The following is a 23,328-nucleotide window of genomic DNA, read 5'->3' as shown; positions in this document are numbered from 1 at the left end:
GCAGAGCTGCTCCAGCCCTCGCAGCATCTCCATGGCCTCCTCTGCACTCGCTCCAACCGCTCCACGTCCCTCTTGTGCTGCTGCCCCAGAGCTGGATCAGGACTGCAGGGGGGTCTCCCCACAGCGCAGCAGAGGGGGTTTTTGAATTACAGAGGGGTCAGAGATGCTGCTGCCCTGGGGTGGGGATGGGGACATTGTCCCTAAAGCCGGTGCTGTATCCCGGAGCTCCCACTGCTGCCTTGTGAAATCATCGGGGAACGTTGCTCTGGGGGCTGCGTGTCCTTGGGGCTGTTTGGGCTCCGGGCGGCTCTTTGAGCTCTTGTTGCCGCTGTGCCCTTGGGGAAAGTGGGATGAGGCGGGATGGGAAATCACCCCCTTATCTCCCCTGCTCCTGACGCGGCTCCGCGCTGGGAGGGAAACAGCCCAAACACTTTGTCCGGTGGCTGTGAAGGACACGAGTGACACCGAGCTGGGATGTCCAGCACCCCCCCCCCCCCAGACACACACAGTGACCCCCAAAGCAACTGCTCCCCTGTATGGGGTGCAGAGGGGGGATCGGGGGGGATGGGGATTCCCAATTTCTGCCACTTCCCAGTTTCCAGCCCCCCAGGAGCTGCTTTTAACCAGGATTTGCACAAAACAACTCAATGGATGGTACTGGGCACCCCTGATGCCAGCAGGACCCCCTGATGTGCCCCATGGGCAGCTCTTACCTCCACCACCCCCAAAATCCCCAACCCATCACCCCTAGCGACACCCCTCACTCTCCATGGCCCCCCCCGTTTCCATCATCCCTAAGGACCCCCCATAACCCCCCTTTGTTGCATTTCTAGCTCCCAGCACCCCCAGGGACACCCCATGGACCCCCCCAAAACCTGTCACCTCCACTGCACCCCACATTCCCACCCCAAATCCCCCTGTTCCCAGCACCCGCCATCCCGAGGGTACCCCAACAGCCTCCGAACCCCCGTCCCAGCACCCCATGGGTTCGCCCCCCAAGCCCCTTCTGGCTCCGCCCCTCACCCAATGGCGAGCCGGGGGTGTGCCCTCAGGCCCCGCCCCCTGATGCTGTAGACCAATGGGCGCGGCGGGGCGGGGGGCGTGGCCGGGCCGCGGGGTTCCGTCCCCCACGTGCTCGGGCGCTGCGGCGGGGCGCGGCGAATGGAGGCTGCGGGAGGCGCGGCCCCGGCCCCGGTCCGGGCTCTGCCGGCCCGGCCCCAGCCCCAGCCCCAGCCCCAGCCCCAGCCCCAGCCCCAGCCCCAGCCCCAGCCCCAGCCCCAGCCCCAGCCCCAGTCCCAGCCCAAGAGCCGGGACCTCATCAGGAGCCAGCGCAAGGAGTCCGAGGTGAGGGCTGGAGGCGGCGGTGCCACCCGCTGGGGTCCCGGCGGCCGCTGATCGGGCGGGGTGGGGCACCCCGATGGGGTGCGGGGGGTCCCTGCTCAGTGCTCGGGGCCGTGCCCCGGGTTTGGGGTCCCTGCGTTGCCGTGGTTGGAAGAAGCCTGGCCCTGGGTTAACGGGTTCGCGGTCCCGAGGGTGCTCCCCTATCCCTGTCTGGGGTGCTGAGGGGTCCCCAGTCCGGAGTGGGGGTCCCCATGGAGGCTGCCCCTGTCACAGGCACCTGCCTGCCCCGCTCCCAGAGCTTGCAGCAGGGCTTGGGGTCCCAGCAGGTCCTGGGCTGCTCCAGGCACCCACTTGCCCCCCCCCTCCCCGCAGGGTCTGGGGTCCCCGCCACCCTTCATCCCTCCTGCCCAACCAACCAGCACCAATCCCCCCGCTGCTCACTGCCCCTGCCCCGCTCCGGGCTCGTGGTGCCCGGCTGGGGAAGCAGGACCAGGCTCGGGTCATCAGGATCCAGCCCTGGGCTGATGCCGCTGCCACCGTGGGGCCACAGGGATGGGAAGATGTTGCCTCCCCACCGAGGAGCTGCGGGTCGAGGGGCTCCCTGCGGCTCCCTGACCCAAAAAGGGTCCCCTTTTCCCAGGGGACGGTGTCCGAGCGGCGGCCCCTGCGCCCTGCCCTGGAATTCCGGGGTTGTTTTCCCTGGCTCAGGCTTTCCAAGCGGATTAGCACCGAATTCCTCATCGGCTTCAGCCCCCGGAGCCTCCCCACGGGTCCGGCTGCAGAAGCGGGCTGAGAAACCAACGCTTCTGAGCGAGCCGGAGCTCGGGGCTTGGCATCCTCCGGGGTCATCAATATTAATGGTGCCGATGCGCATCGCTCCCGGCCGGGCTGCCCGGGGGGATGCAGGGATTCAGGCGGAGGAATGATGCTCATTCAGTGATTACCCATCCACGGGTTCCCGGTGCTGCGGCTGCTCCTGGCCCCGCTTAATCCTCCGGTGAAGTTTCATGCTCCAGTTCCTCATCCGCAGGGAAGCGGGGGGAGATCCACAACACGCTTCATGCTCTAGTGGAAGGTGTCTCTGCCCGTGGCAGGGTTGCAGCTGGAGGAGCTTTAAGGTCCCTTCCAACACAAACCAGTCTGGGATTCGAAAGGGCTGGAAAGCTGCTGGATCTGGGATGGCCAGGACGGAGCACGGGTGGTTTCTGCGGGGCACTTCTGCAGCCAACCAGCCCCAGACTTTGCTTTTAAGGCTCTGAAATACCTCAAGGATCCCCTCTGGATCCTGCCTCTGCTTCCCCTGGGATTTGCTCAGCGCTGGTTTTCCACCCCCCTCCCAGATTCACACTGGGTTTTAAGCACCCTCATGTAAATGTCGCGCTCTGGAGACCCAGATCAGGATCACCCCTGCACCAGTGGCTGCTCCAGAGCCTGGAGGAGCTTTACTGCAGGGCCGGGACCGCTGGCAGCCATTCCCCCTCCCGAAATACCCACGGGGATGTGCCAGCCTCCCCCCCGTGCTGTTCCCATCTCCGCAGGGCTCCGTGGATTGTCCCAACCTGGAGTTTGAATACGGGGATGCTGACGGCCACGGCGCTGAGTTAGGAGGTGAGATGGGCTTTGGTGCTGTGCTGCTATTAATAGGTGCCTGCTGGGGAGGGAAAATTCCCGTGGGGAATTGGGCTCCCGGGATGGGGGATGGATGTCGGGTGGTATCATCCTGGTGATAATAGAGCAGGAGGCGTTTATTAATAGAGGCAATGAGCACAAGGGACGTGTGGGGACAGCGGGGTTGCCGGGACACAGGGGTGCAGGGGTGACGTGTCCAGGCTGGGGAATGTCACCCGTTATCGTGGGCGTCGCGAGGGGCAGAGGCCTCATCCTGTATCCTCCTGCTGCAGGACTGCCCCGTCACCCTGCGCTCCCCCAGCAAAGGGTTATTTATAGCTGTGAGTGTTGGGGCTGAGCTCGCTGGCCTGGCTAAAGCACGTTTGCTCTGTGAGGGATCCTTCCTCCTCTGTTTTGGGACCGTTCCAGTCCCTCCTGGTGCTGCTCAGCACTGTAGGACTATGGGGATTGTATAGGAATTTATAGGAACAGGCAGTGTTGGGTCCCTCCAAGTCCAGCCCCAAAATGTCCAAGTCGCTGGATGTGACAGGGGGGCTCCTGTGGTTCCTCCCTGCACAAACTGGGACAGAAAAGTGCCCCTTGGAGATGCAGCTCAAGCATCATCACTGTGGGGTCAAGAGAGACATTGAGGTGCTGCAGTGGGGCCAGAGAAGGGCAGCGGAGCTGGTGCAGGGCCTGGAGCACAAGTGTGATGGGGAAGGGCTGAGGGACCTGGGGGGGGTCAGTGTGGAGAAGAGAAGGCTCAGGGGGGACCTGATGGCTCCCTCCAAGTGCCTGAGAGGAGGATGGAGCCAGGAGGGGCTGGGCTCTGCTCCCAAGGAACAAGGGATGGGACAAGAGGAAACGGCCTCAAGCTGCACCAGGGCAGGTTTAGATGGAGCTGAGGAACAATTCCTTCCCCAGAGGGTGCTCAGGCATTGGAACAGGCTGCCCAGGGCAGGGCTGCAGTCACCGTCCCTGCAAGTGTTCACACAGCGTGGAGACGAGGCCTCAGTGCCATGGGTTAGTGGTGGCCTTGGCAGTGCTGGGAACGGTTGGGCTGGATGAGCTTAAAGAGCTTTTCCAACCTGGTTGGTTCTGTGATTCTAAGGAGGACACAGGGAGGAAAATGAGGAGTTTGGCAGCACTGGGTGTCCCCAAGTTGCCCTCTGGAGCTGCAGAAGGGCTCAGGGATAAGTTTAGGTCTCTGCCCCACATCTCCTTGGGTGCTTCAGGGCCCCCCAAGGAGCTTGGCCGTAAAGAGGAGGGTGAAGCTCCTCCTGGTCCCTGCTGACCCCTCCCTCACCAGAGCTGTACAGCTACACCGAGGAGCCCGAGCTCGGCAGCAACAGGAGATGCTTCGAGGAGGATTTCCACGCTCAAGGTACCAGCTCTGGGCTCAGCTCGGGGGCTCAGGGTGCGAGGGGACCCCCAGGGGGGCACCCCTGGTTGTGGTGTCCCTTTCCCAGCGCAGGGCAGGAGGTGGCTGGAGCTGGATGGGGCTCAGCAGAGGGCCTATGTCATGCGCCTGCTGGATGGGCTGGAGGTGGTCAACAGGGACAAGAGGCTCAAGGTGGCACGAGCCATCCTGTACCTGGCACAGGGTAAGGACCACATTCCCCGGCTCTGGATGTGGATGGGTATCTGCTGCCTGGCTTTGGCATGGGGGCTTGGGAGAAGCCTTCCGTTGGGTTTGGTCATTGCAGTGAAGCCCCTTCCTAGGGTGGTCCCGTGGGCTCCAGGGGCTCAAAGGCAGCTCTCCCCTAACCAACATCTCCCTCTGGTCCTCTCCAGGGGTCTTTGGAGACTGCGATAATGAAGGTGATGTCCTGCACTGGTCTCGGCACAACTGCTTCCTCCTGTACCAGCTGGGAACCTTCACTGCCTTCCTGGAGCTCCTCAACATGGAGATTGAGTGAGAGGTCCCCACTGCCCGTGCTCTCCTCACCCTCCTCGTCCTCTTCTTCATCTTACTCTTTCTCCTCACCCTCCACTTCTTCATCGTCTTTCTCCCTATCATTCTGTTCCTCTTCTTCCATTCTCTTTGTCCCTATACTCCTTGCCCTCTTCTTTCATCTTCATCATCATCTTCTTTCTGCCCATTCTCCTAACCCTCCTTCTCATCTTCTCCCCATCTTCCTGATGCTCCTCTTCTTCCATCCTCCTGATGCTCCTACATCTTCTCTCCTCACCCTTCCCACTCTCCTCTTTCTCCATTCTCCTCCTCCTCCTTCGTCTTCTTCCTCCCCAGCCTCCTCACCCTCTTCTCCCTTCCCCTCTGCCCTCCTCTTCATCTTCTTTCTCCCTATATTTCTCACCCTCTTCTTCTGTCTTCTTCACCCTCCTTCTCCTCACCTTCTTTCTCCCCATCCTCATCACCTTCCTTCTCATCTCCCCATCCTCTTCACACTCCTTCCATCCTCCTGATGCTCCTCTTCATCTTCTCTCTCCCCATCCTTCCCCCCGCTCCCCTTTCCCCTTCCTCCTCCTCACTGAGGACCAGGGAGGTGCCACAGCCCCAGCAGTGTCCCCACCACTGCAGGCACAGGCTGGGCTGGGGGGCGAGGAGCACCCTGTGCCCGTGGCTGGCTCTGAGCGTGCCCCCTTCCCCGCAGCAACAGCCAGGCCTGCAGCAGCGCGCTGCGGAAGCCGGCCATCTCGCTGGCCGACAGCACGGAGCTCAGGTACCCACCTCAGCCCCACGCGAAGGGGGAGGCCATGGGGACAAAGTGACCCCCTGGGGCCGGCAGCGTCACCCACTGCGGTGCTGCCCCGGCAGGGTGCTGCTCAGCGTCATGTACCTGATGGTGGAGAACATCCGAGTGGAGCAGGAGACGGATCCCCCCGAGTGGAAAACCTGCCGGGAGACCTTCAGGATGGAGCTGAGTGAGCCCCAACGTTCACTGTGCCCTAAGGAGGTCCCTCGGTTGTGCGGATCACTGGGGATGGGGAATCCGCTCTGACCCTGGTCCCTCTCCCCACCAGGTTTCCCTGTGCACGCTGAGGAGCCGTTTGCTCTGCTGCTCTTCACGATGGTAACCAAGTTCTGCAGTGGCCACGCTCCGCACTTCCCCATGAGGAAGGTTCTGCTCCTGCTCTGGAAGGTGCTTCTGGTGGGTGCAAACCTTTCCTTTTCTTCCCAGAAACCGATCCTTTTGGGAATATGCAGCTTGGATGCTCCCCACTGTGCAACCATAATGAGGTTATTTGGGATGGCACAGGAAGCTGACACCAGTTTCTTCTGGGATGGGGGTGGGATGAACCATACAGGGGATGGGGGGTTGGGGAGAAGTGTGGAGAATGAATGGCTGGCCTTGATGGAGTCATAGAATCATGGAATGGTTTGGGTTGGAAGAGACCTTAAGATCATGTAAGGTCACGGACAGGGACACCTTCCACTAGAGGAGCTTGCTCCAAGCCCCTGTGTCCAGCCTGGCCTTGAACACTGCCAGGGATGGGGCATTTACCACTTTTGGGGGCAGATCTTGAAGGCCTTTCCCAACCTATCTGGTTCTATGGTCCTATTGATTCCGTGACCCAGCGCATGGTGTCTTCATCCTCAACCATGGCATGGGGTTTCATCCATCTACTTTGATGGCCTCCACGTGCTGCTCCCCTGGAAGCCCCCCAGAGCCGCGCAGCCCGGGCGGGCTGTCTCTGCTCCGGCTCTCTCACGTCTCCCCTTGGTCCCTAGTTCACGCTGGGTGGATTTGAAGCCCTGCAGGAGCTGAAGGTGCGGAAGCGCGAGGAGCTGGGGCTGCCGCCGCTGCCGGAGGACAGCATCCAGGTGATGCGCAGCATGCGCGCGGCTTCGCCTCCGACCTGCTCCATCGAGCTGGTGGAGCAGCAGCAGCAGAAGCGGGGAGGACACCGCAGCCGAAGGGTGAGAGCGGCCGCATCCTCCTGGAGCACGGCCCAGGATGTGCTGACAATGGGGACCATCATCCGGTCAAGAGTCAGTCTGTGCGTGGGAGCGTGGTTCCCTTTTCTCCCCATGTTTCCAGTTTCAGGGAATCCCAGACTGGTTTGGTTGGAAGGGAGCTTAAAGCTCCTCCAGCTCCAACCCCTGCCACGGGCAGGGACACCTTCCACTAGAGCAGCTTGCTCCAAGCCCCTGTGTCCAACCTGGCCTTGAACACTGCCAGGGATGGGGCAGCCACAGCTTCTCTGGGCACCCTGTGCCAGCGCCTCAGCACCCTCACAGGGAAGAGCTTCTGCCTAAGAGCTCATCTCAGTCTCCCCTCTGGCAGGTTAAAGCCATTCCCCTTGGCCTGTCCCTACAGGCCCTTGTCCAAAGCCCCTCTCCAGCTTTCCTGCAGCCCCTTTAGGCACTGGAGCTGCTCTAAGGTCTCCCCTTCAGGAGCCTTCTCTTCTCCAGGCTGACCCAGCCCAGCTCTCTCAGCCTGGCTCCAGAGCAGAGCTGCTCCAGCCCTCGCAGCATCTCCATGGCCTCCTCTGCACTCGCTCCAACAGCTCCACGTCCCTCTTGTGCTGCTGCCCCAGAGCTGGATCAGGACTGCAGGGGGGGTCTCCCCAGAGCACAGCAGAGGGGCAGGATCCCCTCCCTGAGCTGCTGCTCACGCTCTGGGGGTGCAGCCCAGCACATGGGGGGGTTCTGGGCTCAGGCGCACACTGAAGCCGGGTCATGGGGAGCCTCTCCTCACCCAGTTTCAGTTGCAGCTGATCAGTCCTGTGGTGCTTTTGATCCAGAGGAAGCGAGAGGACGTCCTGACCTTATGGCAAAGGGCTGATAAGCACCAAGAAGCAAACTGCTCCCAGCAAGCTCGTCTTTATTTAGCTCCACTCTCTGAGTTGCTGTGCTATGCTCTGAGGATGAAAATGCCTCTTGCTAGGGGAGAGATGCCGGGTGGTAGATACAAAAGCTGAGATGGAAAATGGGGTCACACCTCTTAGAACAGCAATGTTAGAGGTACAGAGAGGGTTATTCCTTGTCCAGGCTCTGGGGGCAAGAGCTAGGAGGGGAACCTCATCTGGGGAACATTTGGGAGTTAGATCCTTCCACTATGGAATCAGCTGGGAGGGAAATAACACCCATGGAGTGACTTGAATTTCTCCTTCCCCTTGTGCTGCAGCCCCTGGTGAAGCAGGACAGCCTGGACATCTACAACGAGAGAGACCCCTTCAAGCATGATGAAGCAGGAGTGGATGAAGAGGAGAATGATGATGTGGACAGCGGGCTCGAGGGGGAGCTGGACCTGATGGAGCGGGATGCGGTTATCGCTGCCATGCCGGCTCAGCGCCTGCCTATTGAAAGGGTGTCATTCCCCAAAGGGCTCCCCTGGGCCCCCAAAGTCAGGTAAAAGCCTCTGGTATCCCAAGTGGCCTTGCTCTAAGGTGAAAACTGGGAGAGAAAAGATAAAGAGGATCTTTAAAGAAGGATAAAGAAGTCGGTGCTTTCCCTTCCTAAGACCTGCACATGATATGGGGGCGCATTAGGAAAAGGAGGTGACAACCTCTGCCCCCATCCCTCTAATCCAAGTGAGTTTTTTTGCTGTTGATTCAAAACCTGGATTTAATCCAATATCTTTAACCCACAAAAGCATCTTTCTGATGTGAGAGCAGTGCCGGGGCTAAGCGTGTCCATCCAGAGCACTCCTCGCATGGACACAGCAAGAGCTGGTGTCCTGCGTGGGTCTCCGTATGCATGGTGCTGTCACTCCATGTAACTTCATGCTTGTTTGCCTGGGTTGGTGCCTGAAGCCCAGCTGGGTTCTCTCTGTCTGTGGGAGCCTTGGCTCTGGCTTCATGTCCTGCTTGGAGCGCTGAGACCCTTGGCTGGGTCTCATGAATGATGCTCAAAGGTGCACAAGGTGCCCGGTGGCTCTCGGAGCAGCTCGTGCTGTGCCACACCACAGAGACAACATTTGGTCACTCAGAGGGAGCAGATGCTGCTTGGAGATGCATGCGGTGGAGGCCTTGGCAGCTTGGATTCAGTGGTCTTAAAGGTCTTTTCCAAGCTGGTTCATTCTATGTGCTAGGAGCAGAGAGTGGATTAGAAGGAACTGGTGGTAGAGAGCTCCTCTCCATTTACTTGCAGCACCCATGGGGTTGCACACCAAAGACAACTGGTTTCAGTTCACGTTGATCCCAACCTATGAGAGCAATGGGGGTTCTGTGCCACTATTAAGACCCCTAGAAATCAATCCTAGACAGCTCCAAGGCTCTTTGCTGGCCCCACACTGTCCTTTCTGAGCAGTGGAGGCCGCAATGTGCTGTAAGTCCAACCTTCTCCTTGTGTTTGCTCCATCAGACAGAAAGACATCGAGCATTTCCTGGAATCAAGCAGGAACAAATTCATCGGATTCACGCTGGGACAGTGAGTGTTTCATGTGTGGGTCCAGCCAAGGCTGTCCCATGGCTCCCATCAGTGCAGTCTGATTGGTGAGAGGTGTCCACAAAGGGTTTATGACCCCAACCAGCCCAGGGCACGGGTGGGACGAGGCAGAGCTGGGTTCACTGCAGCAATGCACTTGGGGTTATAGAAAGGTGTTCCTGGAGGTGCTGGTCCCCAAGCACCTCTTGCTATTAAAAGTGAGACCTAGCCCACAACGGGTGACCCCTGGCCCAAGCCCGAGATGGGTTTGATGTGTGACAGGGTCAGGACAATCTGGTACCCACAGCAGATGCCCCAGTTTGAATGCATCGAATCACCCTGGTGTGGCCCTCTTTAGGTCTCTGTGCAGAGAGCTGATTTCACCCCAGTTCTTCACCCTCATGTCCTCTTCTCTAGTGCAGGCTTTGCGGGGAGGAGGTTGGGCAGCTCTGGCCACCTCTCCCAGCCCCTGACCCATGTGGGATGCGTTCAGTAGACTCCAGGCTCCCTCTTTCACCCTGCCTGCCATGGAAGGGTTTGAACACAGATCCCCTTCCCAGCCTTGGATTTACTGTTTTCCTCCTCCACAGAGACACTGAGACCCTCATAGGGCTCCCACGGCCCATCCATGAGAGTGTGAAGACCCTGAAGCAGGTGAGATGGTGGCTCCATGCGTGGTGCAGCAGCCCAAAAAGCCTCGCTGAGCAGCAGGGCAGCTTCTCTAACCTCATTCCCTGCTAGTTTTGCTCCCTGGCACTCAGGAGATGTTCTGAGGTGGGATCAGAGCCATGGGGATCGTTGGCCAAGGTCACTAAGGTCCTAGGGAACTGTAGGGCATCAGGTTCTTATCCACATCAATTTAGTGAAACAGGACTTAGAAGGAGTTTCAGCTTCCGAGGACGTAGGTTCTCAGCCCACAATAAATGGGAATTTCATGGGAATTTAGTCTTCTACTCCTCTTCATTCAGTCTGAGCTCTTCCCCTCCCTGCATGGGAAGTCCATCTGAATCCAGTCAAGGTCCGAACAGCTTGAGAGGGGCTGGATGTCCAGCACATGCAGTGTGGGATCCTCATGGCTGGAGCACAGTTACTGGAGGGAGTAAGAAAACCCCTTCTAGTTCATTATCCCAGGAAAAGCTTCTGGAGCTCTTGCAGGAATTGGGGAAAAGGAAGGAAAACTGAGTCCTCACTGCAATTCCAATTGGATTCTCCAGCACTTTGACTTCCCCTTTGTGTAGGGATATAGCACTGCTGTGTCCTGGTGAGCATTTACCATGTGCTTTGAAGGTGACAGACTGGCTTTGGACATACAAGCCCAGAGCCGGGCTGTTCCCCAGGGGAAGCATGGCCAGCCTTGGCTCCTGGAGCGCTCCACATGGAATGAGACACCTTCAATTGCCTGCTGGCCCTATCTAAGCTCTGGATTACCTTTTGGAGGAGATTGTCCCTCTCCATTTACTTACAGGGAGATGCTGGAAGGAGTAGGTGGAAGTAATCAAAGGCATCGTGTGAGGGGCTTCAGGGACAGGGATGTCCACACAAAGATGAGTTCTCCACACACCTAACTCAGACATAGGTGAAATGAGCAACTGTTGTCCTCACTGCTTGTGTCCCATCCCTCACTTGTGGTGTTCCTCTGCCTCTCTGTGTGTTTTGCCAGCACAAATACGTTTCCATCTCAGACATCCAGATCAAGAATGAGGAGGAGCTGGAGAAGTGCCCCATGTCTCTGGTAAGAAGTTGCTGCACCCCAGCACTAGATAGATGTGTTTCCAAGGTGTCACAGAAATCCATATGTCTCCCTGATCCTTAGGACACACTTTGGATGCTCTTTATTCTAGAGGTCCATATCTTGGTCAAATGTAGCAGTGGAGAAAGGCCTGGAGCTCCCTGCGGCCAGCAGACAGCTATGTCCAGTCCTCAGGCTGGGTTTGATGGAATTTCTGACATATGGACTGGAAGTGCTTCATCTTCCCTTGTTTCTCATGTTTCCCTCTGCTACAGGGGGAAGAGGAAGTCCAGGAAACCCCCTGTGAGGTCTTGTATCGAGCGATGTTGTACAACCTCCCCCAGTATATGGTAAGATCGTGGTTCTTACAAGCAAAGAGCTTTTGAGTGAGGAACGATGCCAAGCTGTGAATTCGGAGCTTAGCATGGGGCTGAATGGACAGGAATGGTGGGATTCTGGTGCATATCCAGAGCAGAGTTGGGTGGAAAGCACAGTCCAAGAGGAGGGATTCAGAGGATCAAGGGGTGTGGATCCACAGGGACACGGTCAGATGGTTGGAGACAGGTCAGTGGTTGGAAAATGAGCTGTCTGCAGAGGAGGGGGAACAATGCTGCCCTGTGGCAGGTGGCTGGAATTAGATGATCTTTATGGCCTGGCTGTGCAAGGTATGAAGAGAGAGGCTGAGCCTTGGCTTAGTCAGTCCATCACGGTGAGCAGAGCTTGGGCTGGTGAAGCCCTACTGAGTTGGCTTGAAGTTGTGTGGTTCCAGCAAGGGAAGGAGAAGGAAGGAATGTCCCATCCTGGGACCATCCCTCTCTGCCTGCCCTCTCCTGCAGATAGCGTTGCTGAAGATCCTCCTGGCTGCAGCTCCCACCTCCAAAGCCAAGACTGACTCCATCAACATCTTGGCAGATGTGTTGCCTGAAGAGATGCCGTGAGTCCCTGACGGGGTGGTCACCATCCATCCCAGCTCTGCCACGAGGTCTTGGGCAGAGCAGGAGAGCTGGGGTTTGCCAATAGGTTTGGGAGGCTCCGGATTTGGGGATAGCTCTTTGGATAGTGGAAAATGCCCCATCCCTGTCCAACCTGTGTTCAAGGCCAGGTTGGACACAGGCGCTTGGAGCAAGCTGCTCTAGTGGAAGGTGTCCGTGCCTGTGGCAGGGGTTGGAACTGGAGGAGCTTTAAGGTCCCTTCAACCCAAACCAGTCTGGGATTCTCTGAAATGAGAATCCAAGGGGGAAGCAAAGGTCCCCGTTTCCCTGGAGCTTGTCCAGGTGAATATGAACCCTCAGTCCCTTTGTACTCCTCGCTCCCATTCCCACTGTGCTGTTGCCTTCTTCCCTCCATCCCAGCATCACCGTTCTCCAGAGCATGAAGCTGGGGATTGACGTGAACAGACACAAAGAGATCATCGTGAAAAGCATCTCGGCTTTGCTGCTGCTGCTCCTCAAGCACCTCAAGCTGAACCACATCTACCAGGTGAGGCTCAGCCACCACCAAGTCATCTTGAAGCCACTGGGACCTGATAGACCCTGTTCCAAACAGACCTCTCCAGGATGGGTTTCCATGAGGAGCTGCAGATCACTTTCCATAGCAGTGAATCCTGGTTGTGGGCCAGGATTTGTGTTAGGGATAGGGTTGCAGGCAGGGATAACCTGCTGCAGTGTGTCTCAGACTGTGTTTTGGCAGGATTGTTTCCACTCGCATGGAAGGAGTTTTCCAGGTTCTGGACAAACAACGTGGCTGATCTGGGATCTATCACAAGCACAAACCTCCCTGATCGAGGGGGAAGGGGACTGGGGTTAGACAAGGCTGCCTTTTGCTCTGTCATCTCCAGTGACCAGAAATAGAGCTGGGCAGGACCTCACGGGGTCAGCTAATCTGGTCCTGGGTCCCTCGACGGGATCAAGTGCTTGGGCTCCATTTTCAACACAGGCTCTTAGATGCAATCTGATTTCTGTTTCATCTGCTTGGCACCCATTGAACTGCACCCACATGAGGGCTTTGAGCTGTGGCCTGGGCCCACTTCCCACCATTTTCCAAGTCAATGAGTTTTTAATGGTTTTACCTTTCTTTTAAAGGTTTCGGCATGGTGCAAACCCGCCTGTGTTGGGAGGCCCATGGATAGTTACCTGAGCATTAGAGTGGATTAAATAGTATATATTGATGATAGCTAAATGTTACATATTGAATTGGATAAATGAAACAAGCCCCCACTTCTTCACAACCCTACACTGGCTCTGGGTGCCCCAGATGCCTTCACTGATTTTTCTCACTTCAGTCCCAAACCAGCTCCTCTCATTATTCCTCCATGGCAGGACCCTGGCGGTCTGTGGCTAAGTCTGGAGAAGGCTGGGGGGGTTTCTCCCCAATTCTGCTTTTGGGTCAGCATTGGAAGCAGCTTCCAGTGTCTGAAGGGGGCTACAAGGATGCTGGACAGGGACTCTTCATTAGGGACTGTAGTGACAGGACAAGGGGTGATGGGTTCAAAGTGAAACAGGGGAAGTTCAGGTTGGAGATAAGGCAGAAGCTCTTCCCTGTGAGGGTGCTGAGGCGCTGGCACAGGGTGCCCAGAGAAGCTGTGGCTGCCCCATCCCTGGCAGTGTTCAGGGCCAGGTTGGACACAGGGGCTTGGAGCAAGCTGCTCTAGTGGAGGGTGTCCCTGCCCATGGCAGGGGTTGGAACTGATGAGCTTTAAGGTCCCTTCCAACACAAACGAGGCTGGGGTTCTATACTACTCTATGTGTGCCCACTCTATGCAGAAAGAGTTTTCCATCTGGTGGGAGCTGCTGTACATGATGCAAACCTTATACAGCAGCTTCTGCAAGGGGCAGATGGCCTGTGAGGTTCTAGAGAAAACCACCAAGACTCCTTTACTCCTGGCTGGAAATGGGTTTCCATTCCCAGGTGATGCTCCCAGTTATTCTAGCAAACCTTTGACCCATTTCACTTCTCTTCCTCAGTTTGAGTACGTGTCCCAACATTTGGTGTTTGCCAACTGCATCCCGCTGATCCTGAAGTTCTTCAACCAAAACATCCTGTCTTATATCACTGCCAAAAACAGGTACAACCACCTCTGGGGAACAGGGAGGTGATGGAGAAGGGGGGCTTTGTGCATGAGGAACCCTAACATGTGCACACGTGGTGGGACCAAGTGACCTCTGGTCCCTAGCGTGGCTTTGGGGGTTACACTCTCCACTACAGGAATGTGCTGTAGGGGAGCAAATCCCTCCTGGTTAATGGGCAGGACCAGATGGGGGTTCCCAATCTCTCACTGGACTATTGCAATACACACAGACCTGTCTCCCTTACTGCAGGGGGCTTGTTTTAATCTTTACATGGACTCCTGGAGAGCAGCCCAGTGGCAATGGGCATCTCCGGGCCACAGCTTCCAAAAGGCCAGATGGGATGGAGTGTTCTAGGTCCTTTGTACTGCCTATAATTCATCTTTCCTGGCTTCTTCAGGTTTTGCATAGGTGTCTCTTACCTCTGGCTGTGTTAAGTCTGTGTAGGGGCTGGCTTGGTTACTGCAGGTCAGTGTAAGAAGGCCCGCATGAAAAACAGCAATATATTGATTCACTCAGTAATAATAACTTCTGCTTTTGGTTCTGTGCCTTAACATCACCTAAGTGATGAGGGATCATAGCTCAGGAGCGCTTTGCTCCCTCCTCTGCTTTCTGATGGAGGCTGCACAGGCAGGATACGCACGTGGAAAATGAGGTTGGGTTTTCTGCTGGATGCTGTGATCCAGGGAGGTTCAACTGCTCCTGCCGGAAACCAGATGTCCCCGTTGTATCCTAAGACCTGTTTTGTTGTTGGGTTTCCTTCCTTTTGTTAAATACGTATATGAAAAACTGATCTATCGTGTCTTAATGGATCCAAATCCTTCGAGTCCCTATTAAGGCACTCAGGGTGTGCATTGGAGCCAGGAGGAACCAACATGCTCCATTAAGCTGAGCCACGAGACAGTGGTGAGGCTGGGAGCCCATTTGGATGCCATCCGTGTAGTTGGAATGCAGACGGAAGCACATCCATGGCACTGGCTTCAGGCTGCTTCACATGCCCAGTGTGGAGATGGGATTCCTCCCAGTCCAAACTCCTTGCTGCATAAGGCAGTGCTGCCATTGCAATTCCAGCCGCAGGGACAGTGAAGTTACACATTGCTGGGCACAATCATGGAGATCATCAAAAGTTGCTTTCGTGTGTACCTGGTTTTAACAAGTCCCTTCTTTCCCACCTTCCACAGCATCTCTGTCCTGGATTATCCTCATTGTACAGTCTATGACCTGCCCGAGCTCACTGCAGAAAGCCTGGTAAGCAGCACAGACAGGGTCCTATTAACTAGTACTGCTGTACGTGAGAGGGTGAGGAAGGATTTCTGCTTCCTCTTTTCTATCTTCCTTTTACTGTAATCCCAAACATTCCCAAAACTAGACTTTTTTTTTCCCCTCCAGACCTGACAACTCCTCCCATCACTCACTATGAGGAGGAGGCAGTGCCGGTGTTGTGCACCCCATGTAATAGTTGGGTTTAGAGTTTCCCCTTTGGCTTCTCCAAGAGAGAACCAGCTTCTTTTAAAAGGATTTGCCCAGAGGCCATTGCCTCCCAGGTTTAAATTGCTGGGAGTGCTCCTAAGAGGCCAGTAGATTAAGGAATGAACCAAATTCCCTATGGAGAGGAGCTTGAGTGTTACAGAGAAGAGCCTAAGTGTTATGGACACCAGCCAGCACAATGGGCTGTGTGGATACACACACTACAGAGGAGACATTAATGCTGGCGGGTTCCTACCTGCAGTAATTCAAGTGCAGAGAAGGGTGGACTTGGAGAGGGAACAGAGCAGGGGAAAGCTTTGGGGTTAATGGGGAGAGGGAGCAGAGGGAAGTGAGACCATAAATGATGCAGGGATCATTAGGAAAGGGCCTGACCCAAGCCAGTCTCTGCAGGGATGCTCTCATCTTGCCTGGCTGCTAACATCTTAAGCCTGTGTTGTTTTCCTTAGCAGCATATAGGGCAAAAATCATTAAAATAAGTGATTTTCCCTTGTTCCTGTGAGCCAAAGTTACTCCTGAATCCCTTCAAGGCAGAGCTCAGCCAGCAGAGCCAAACTGGTTTCATCGGATCTGTAGCCACAGTGTTTCTGATGTGCCGCTGTGATGCAAATCCCTGCTGTGAGCTCATTATGTCACATCAACTTTATATCAAACCCTGTTGTGGCTGTGGATAGGTGTGGGACCATGAGATCCCAGACTGGTTTGTGTGGGAAGGGACCTTAAAGCTCCTCCAGTTCCAACCCCTGCCACGGGCAGGGACACCTTCCACTAGAGCAGCTTGCTCCAAGCCCCTGTGTCCAACCTGCCCTTGAACACTGCCAGGGATGGGGCAGCCCCAGCTTCTCTGGGCAGTTCCAGCGCATCCTCACACACGGGCAGTGTGCTGGTTCCTCACCACTGTCCCACCACCTTCCCACCAGCGCTTCTTGCCTCCCTTTGGGTGCCTGCTCTGGGCGACAGCTCCCGGCCATCACCTCCCTCCTTACCAAAGGGGTCAGTGCACTGTTCCGTGCTGCTCCATGCTGGGGGCTGGCTGTCCTGCCCAGGCTCCCGTTCCTCCAGCCCTGCCAGGCTCCCAGCAATCCTCTCCTGGCCCGATGGGGACATCTAGTGACACATCGCTGCCTGCTCCGGTGCCCCACGCTAACCCTTAACGTTTACAATCAGCTTTATGGCTGTAGAAGACTGAGCTTCTTAGGGAAAATATTCCCAGTTATCCCTTCCCAGTAGGGCCTAGTTCCCAGTTTGGGAGCTGGGGCATCAAAGGACAGTGCCTCATGGGCGCATCGAGGTATTAGCTTCATGGGAGACTGATTTCATTAGGAAATATGAGGAAGCCAACTTGAATTTTACCACCTGCGTCCATCTTTGGGAGGACACCCACAAATGTAAGGATTTAATAGACAGTAAAAGTTAAACATGAAGCAAGGACAAGCTTTGGAGTTAGCAGGGAGGAGGATCAGAGGGAAGGGAGACCATAAACGATGCAGGAGTTGTTAGGAAGGAGCATGCACTTGCACACGAGTTTGTGTTTCTTCAGCCAGCATTTTAGGTGTTGTTTTAGTGGTTTTTGAACACTCTGATGCAGTGATTTTTAACATCACAGCTGTAACTCATTTCTTAGCCGATGGTTAAAACAGGCTGAGAGAGCTGGGCTGGGTCAGCCTGGAGAAGAGAAGGCTCCTGAAGGGGAGACCTTAGAGCAGCTCCAGTGCCTAAAGGGGCTGCAGGAAACCCAGAGAGGGGCTTTGGACAAGGGCCTGTAGGGACAGGCCAAGGGGAATGGCTTTAACCTGCCAGAGGGGAGACTGAGATGAGCTCTTAGGCAGCAGATGGAAAGGCTCGCACTTGAAGCTATAGAGACAACGTGACACGGGAGACGGAAATAAACCCAGCGGCCCATGAGATGGGAATTCGCTTGTTCTCCTGGGGTCTGTTTGGAAACCCAGTTGGTGCAGAGGGAGCGGATTAGGAGCGGGCACAGGTATGAAACTGCACAGCCCCTGCTCCTGAGCTGGCACCCCCAGAGCCGCATGCAGCATCCATGGGCACCTCAGTGACATCCCCGCTCCTGTGCACAGGAACCTCCAGCACAGGCACAGCCTCTGCTGGCAGGAAGGTGCTTGCTCAGGGTGGCTTTTACCAGCTCCCAGCATTAAGTGAACAAGAAGTGCCTCTGCCTTAGTCTGCCTCTAAACATTCTACGTACAAAAGCATTTTACCGGCTTACTGAAGCGATGGTTCGGTGCTTAAGAGCAAAGGCTTGAGGCTGGCAGGTTTACTGTGGGTAAATCACGTTTCAAAGCTGGGTTTGACACCACTGACAGGAGGAGCTCCTCCCGAGGATGCCCAGAACGGGGAGCACGCACCAGGCTGCTGTTTTGCCATGCGTTGTCAAGGCTGGAGCTTGCTGTAACCTTTTCCCAGCCTCATCCCCAAAGAGGGGACACTTGGGCTGTGCTCGGCGCTGCTCAGACATAAACTGAGTTACTGCAGGGATGGAATTGCTGCTCACAGGCACTGTTAATACAAGCTGGGGCTTGGGGTGCTTCTATTAAACCGATGTCTAAAGCAATCCATCAGTTGCCCTCCAGCTGATCTTTGTTACAGCCAAGCCTTGTCCTGATGCAGCCCCTGCTGCGTCACCCTGCGTGGTTGTGTGATTCCCTTCTATTTGGCTGTAATATGTCCACCAAGCATGTGGTAATTCATGAATTAATGCTATATAACTGACCAGACCTGCCCTCTAAGCAGTGGGGAGCGCCGTAATGTGCTCTGTGGCTGTAAACGAGGAATTCAAATGTACCACAATGGAGGTTTCCCATGCTGGGATAATGTGATTTATCTGAGCTCTGACTCAACATGCTGATCGCATCCCAGCCTTTCTGAATGGGTTTCCCTGGAATCTCCTGGCTTGTCAGCAGCTTGATGAGAAGCCAAGCGAGGAGGCAGCTCCTCTGCTCATCTCCATCAGAAATGAGATTTGTGCAGGCAGCGATACGGAAGGTTTTCTGCACAAGGGCATCACTGTGGCGGTGCTGTTGAACCCTGCACTAGGGTTAAGCTTTTCCTTCTCCTCTTGCAGGAAGCTGGAGACAACAACCAGTTCTGCTGGAGAAACTTATTCTCCTGCATTAACTTGCTGAGGATTCTCAACAAGCTGACCAAGTGGAAGCACTCAAGGACGATGGTGAGGGGACGTCCGGCCTTCCTGAGCCCTGCTGTGTGCTGCCAGTGTTGAACCTCGAGTGTGTCCTGGCTCTGTGCTGTGGGCTTCAGCCCAGCCTCCCTGCTGAGAGCTTGTTCTGGCAGTGCTGGAGCTTCTGCAGCTTCACCATGTGCTCATTTTTCTGTCACAGATTGAGCTATAAATGCAGAAGTAGGATTTGGTCTGCAAACAACACTGATTTCTATGACCCATAAGCTGCAGGCAGCAAATGTTGGTTATGTTCATAGAATCCCAGACTGGTTTGTGTTGGGAGGGACCTTAAAGCTCCTCCAGCTCCAACCTCTGCCACAGGCAGGGACAGCTTCCACTAGAGCAGCTTGCTCCAAGCCCCTGTGTCCAACCTGGCCTTGAACACTGCCAGGGCTGGGGCAGCCACAGCTTCTCTGGGCACCCTGTGCCAGCGCCTCAGCACCCTCACAGGGAAGAGCTTCTGCCTAAGAGCTCATCTGTCTCCCCTCTGGCAGGTTAAAGCCATTCCCCTTGGCCTGGCCCTACAGGCCCTTGTCCCAAGCCCCTCTCCAGGTTTCCTGGAGCCCCCTTAAGCACTGGAGCTGCTCTAAGGTCTCCCCTTCAGGAGCCTTCTCTTCTCCAGGCTGACCCAGCCCAGCTCTCTCAGCCTGGCTCCAGAGCAGAGCTGCTCCAGCCCTCTGATCATGTTGAACCCTCCTGTTCTTCCTGCTAGGGGTTTGGACCATTTGTGTCCCAGGTGTTCATGCCCAAAGCCTCACAGGCAGTGCTCACATGGCTTCCTTGAACACACTGCATCAATCCGTGCTGATTTCTTGACAGATGCTGGTAGTCTTTAAGTCAGCCCCGATACTGAAGCGAGCTCTGAAGGTGAAGCAGGCCATGATGCAGCTCTATGTCCTCAAGCTGTTGAAAATCCAGACCAAATACCTGGGCCGCCAGTGGAGGAAGAGCAACATGAAAACCATGTCAGCCATCTACCAGAAGGTGCGGCACCGCATGAACGACGACTGGGCTTACGGCAACGGTGAGTAGTGCTGGGAAGCATCCCCCCTGCCTGTGGAGCTGCAGTTGGATCACAGGGGGGTTGTGGTGGTTTGGATCCCATAAACTTCTCTGGGTCAGTGTTGGGGATCGATTTCTGAAGCTTTAAGGCACCTTTCAGCGCCATCAGGAGGGATCAAATTGTTGGCATGAGGAAAGGTGGGAATAATCAGATCGGGATGGGCACGGTCGGCTTGGGTCTCCAAGATGAGTTTCTACCAAGCCTAGGTGTGTGGTTTTTGCATTCCCAACTCACTTTGGCCATCAGGATGCTAAATGACATTGGTATTCCCACCACATGTGTGTGCTTCTGATGGCCATGGGGTGATAATCTGACCGATGGCTCTGCAGATCACACCTGAGAAACAACAGCGTTTGTGTCCCAGCACTGTGGGTGCTCGGAATCCTTGAGCTCCACCTAGATGTGCTGGTCTGTTTAAGCAGCTCTTACCTAGTCTAAAGCTGTGGGGTTTGATGCAGTTTCTGATGTTCCTCGTGTATTAATCCATGGGACGCATCAGACCACGTATTTGTATTCCCATGTAGGTACACTCAGTTGCTGCAACAACACACCCAAACTTAAGAAGAGAAGGCAGTGCGGAGACCTCATAGCAGCCTTCCAGTATCTGAAGGGGGCCTATAGAGATGCTGGGGAGGGACTCTTCATTAGGGACTGCAGTGATAGGACAAGGGGTAATGGGTTGAAACTTAAACAGGGGAAGTTTAGATGGGATATAAGGAGGAAGTTCTTTACTGTAAGGGTGGTGAGGCACTGGAATGGGTTGCCCAGGGAGGTTGTGAATGTTCAGTCCCAGGTTGGATAGAGCCTTGGGTGACATGGTTTAGTGGGAGGTGTCCCTGCCCATGGCAGGGGGGGTTGGAACTAAGTGATCTTAAGGTGCTTTCCAACCCAAACCATTCTGTGATTCTATAAGACAGGAGTAGAAAGTATTAAAATATCTTTTTACCTCAATAAGACAGACTTACATTTCTGCTCTGTATCTCCTACTTAATAATGATTAAGTAGAAAAATTGGCAGCATTCCTGCTTCAAAAGAAAGCAGAATTAAAAGCCTCCTATCTTCTTTATGGGAGAGGAAAGCACTATGTTAGGGTGCTCAACTGTAAAAGATAGAAATCAATGTTTGAAGCCCTCTGTGCTTTTGGTACCAATGATACCACTGTGACATTAATACAGAAGAGTTAAACATTAGACTTGATACTTTTAATTTCACTTTAAGGATGGTGGAGTTCCCCACATGAAGGGACTGACTCTGGAGATTCCAGAGAGGAACTCTGCATCAGGGCCTGTAAGGACAGGCCAAGGGGAATGGCTTTAACCTGCCAGAGGGGAGACTGAGATGAGCTCTTAGGCAGAAGCTCTTCCCTGTGAGGGTGCTGAGGCGCTGGCACAGGGTGCCCAGAGAAGCTGTGGCTGCCCCATCCCTGGCAGTGTTCAAGGCCAGGTTGGACACAGGGGCTTAGAGCAAGCTGCTCTAGTGGAAGGTGTCCCTGCCTGTGGCAGGGGTTGGAACTGGATGAGCCTTAAGGTCCCTTCCAACCCAAACCAGTCTGGGATTCTATGACTGGGGATTTCCTTCTGTCCTTTTACTGGGATCTCTGTCCTACCTTTCTCACATGCTGGTGGTTCCCTGTGGGATATAGCACAGCAGAAGGGCTTCTTTTTGCCACTAACAGGATACCACCTGCCTTGTGGGACTTAAATAGCTTGAGCTCTACATGTGCCAAAGCAGCAGGAGAAGACTTACCCACGTCAGCTGCCCTGGAGCAAGGGTTTGCCCGAACAACGGAACTGACATGGCAGTACTGGGAATAATGCGATTTTAAGGCAGATGCAAAGCATAAAGTGCTCCGTGTGTCCCTCTTCACCCAAAGGAGTTGATCCCCAACATAATGCAGCACTCCGTTGCACAGTTCACTGCATGGAGGCTGCCTCCTGAGCTGGACACTGCCAGGGAAGCACTTGGCTCTCGGAGGCACAAGCTGGAAGGGTTTTTCCTGGAGTGTTTATTTCTGTCTGGATTCAGCTCGGACCTCCCCCTCCCTCGAGCATGGCTGAGCTTTGCCAATGAATGTACTGAGCCTTTATGGAGCAAAGGGCTGTTCCATATAGATTTAGAGCTCAGAAAGGCCAGCTTTGGAAATACTAATGGGTCCACGTTGCACATGTACCGAACGTTACAGGTTTAAGGCGGCGTGGCTATTGCAGGCAGTTGTCAGCTTTTCAGCATCATGCATAGTTCTACTTGTCCAAATCTAAGCAAAATGAGTTGTCAGTAGCTCATCATGAGCTCACCAGGTTTTAGCATTAAATCCCAATCTCTGCTTCAGACATCTATGGAGATTTTCAGGAATAGTGGTGGGGCCTTTCCTGCAAAAAGCAGGAGGTTGGTACTGATAGAAAGTGCTTAAAGCAGAGCAGGAATAATTGCATTTCTATAGGAAGCTTAATTTACATGTGATTTTAACATATTGCATTTAAATACCTTAAATTATAATGTATACATGATGGGAATGATTCAGAATAATAATTAGGAATAACTGGCTAATGCTGTGGTCAATTCATGTGGTTGCTGTAAAATCTTCAACCTTTCTTTTGATAGAATCACAGACTCACAGAATGGTTTGGGTGGGAAAGGACCTTAACATCATCCAGTTCCAAGCCCCTGGCATGGGCAGGGATGCCTCACACTAGTCCATGTCCAAGGCTCTGTCCAACCTGGCCTTGAACACTGCCAGGGATGGAGCATTTACCACTTCGCTGGGCACCCTGTGCCAGCACCTCAGCACCCTCACAGGGAAGAGCTTCTGCCTTATTTCCAACCTGAACTGCCCCTGTTTCAGTCTGAACCCATCACCCCTTGTCCTAGCGCTACTTTTGCTCCAAGCTGATCAGAGTTATTTGTTCCACAACCCTTTGGTCTTGTTTCTCCTTCGAGGCAGATATTGATGCAAGACCATGGGATTTCCAGGCGGAAGAATGCACCCTGAGAGCCAACATTGAAGCCTTCAACAGCCGCAGGTACGACAAGCCTCAGGACTCGGAGTTTGCGCCGGTGGACAACTGCCTGCAGAGCGTGCTGGGACAGAGGCTGGAGCTCCCCAAGGACTTCCACTACTCCTATGAACTGTGGCTGGAGAGGGAGGTGTTTTCCCAGCCCATTCGCTGGGAGGAGCTGCTGCACTACCAGTGAGAGCAACACCTCCATCTGCCCCAGACCCACCTTGGTAAGGACTCAGGGTGCTACAGCCTGCGGAAGGGAAGAGCGTTTCGGACCTGGGTGTTCTTGATGGTAAAACAGAAGAGTCTTTCCAAAGAGACCAAGCCTCTTTGTGTCTACTCCAGAGTGTGCAATTCCCATCATTTTGGAGGTCACCCCTTCCTTGTGACTGCTTGGAGAGCAGAGACCCACCCAGAGGCCATGGAGCAGGTTCCAGGGTCACACTAGTGGCAGTGTTGAGGGAACTTCTCTGGTCTTTAGTGCAGATTGATGCCAGTGTATGAG

General features: G+C 54.9%; 1 protein-coding gene across 1 annotated transcript; it reads left to right on the top strand.

Moving 5' to 3' along the window:
• The first annotated feature begins 1,161 nt into the window (after positions 1-1,161).
• STRIP2 (striatin interacting protein 2) lies at positions 1,162-23,162 on the top strand. The gene is made up of 21 exons (XM_061467903.1): positions 1,162-1,344; positions 2,880-2,949; positions 4,259-4,333; positions 4,419-4,553; positions 4,744-4,864; positions 5,565-5,633; positions 5,729-5,835; positions 5,935-6,062; positions 6,644-6,832; positions 8,043-8,266; positions 9,221-9,286; positions 9,874-9,937; positions 10,944-11,015; positions 11,288-11,362; positions 11,849-11,946; positions 12,365-12,491; positions 13,976-14,076; positions 15,259-15,325; positions 18,648-18,752; positions 19,581-19,785; positions 22,766-23,162. Exons 1-21 carry the CDS (start codon positions 1,162-1,164, stop codon positions 23,014-23,016), a joined length of 2,532 nt encoding a protein of 843 aa, XP_061323887.1. The 3' UTR covers positions 23,017-23,162.
• Positions 23,163-23,328: the final 166 nt, after the last annotated feature.

Source organism: Pezoporus flaviventris, unplaced genomic scaffold (assembly GCF_033815535.1).
Source record: "Pezoporus flaviventris isolate CSIRO_AGI_PZ_B2104156 unplaced genomic scaffold, CSIRO_AGI_Pfla_v1 ptg000046l, whole genome shotgun sequence".
NCBI lineage: Eukaryota > Metazoa > Chordata > Aves > Psittaciformes > Psittacidae > Pezoporus > Pezoporus flaviventris.
This window is presented reverse-complemented; position numbering and strand designations above follow the sequence as displayed.

What these genes read in the sequence shown, in the direction of transcription:
- STRIP2 (XM_061467903.1), top strand. Translation starts at nt 1,162, where the DNA reads ATGGAGGCTGCGGGAGGCGCGGCCCCGGCCCCGGTCCGGGCTCTGCCG. An exon ending in ACAACCTCCCCCAGTATATG is followed by an intron (nt 11,363 to 11,848) that starts GTAAGATCGTGG and finishes CCTCTCCTGCAG; the next exon opens with ATAGCGTTGCTGAAGATCCT. An exon ending in GGAAGCACTCAAGGACGATG is followed by an intron (nt 18,753 to 19,580) that starts GTGAGGGGACGT and finishes ATTTCTTGACAG; the next exon opens with ATGCTGGTAGTCTTTAAGTC.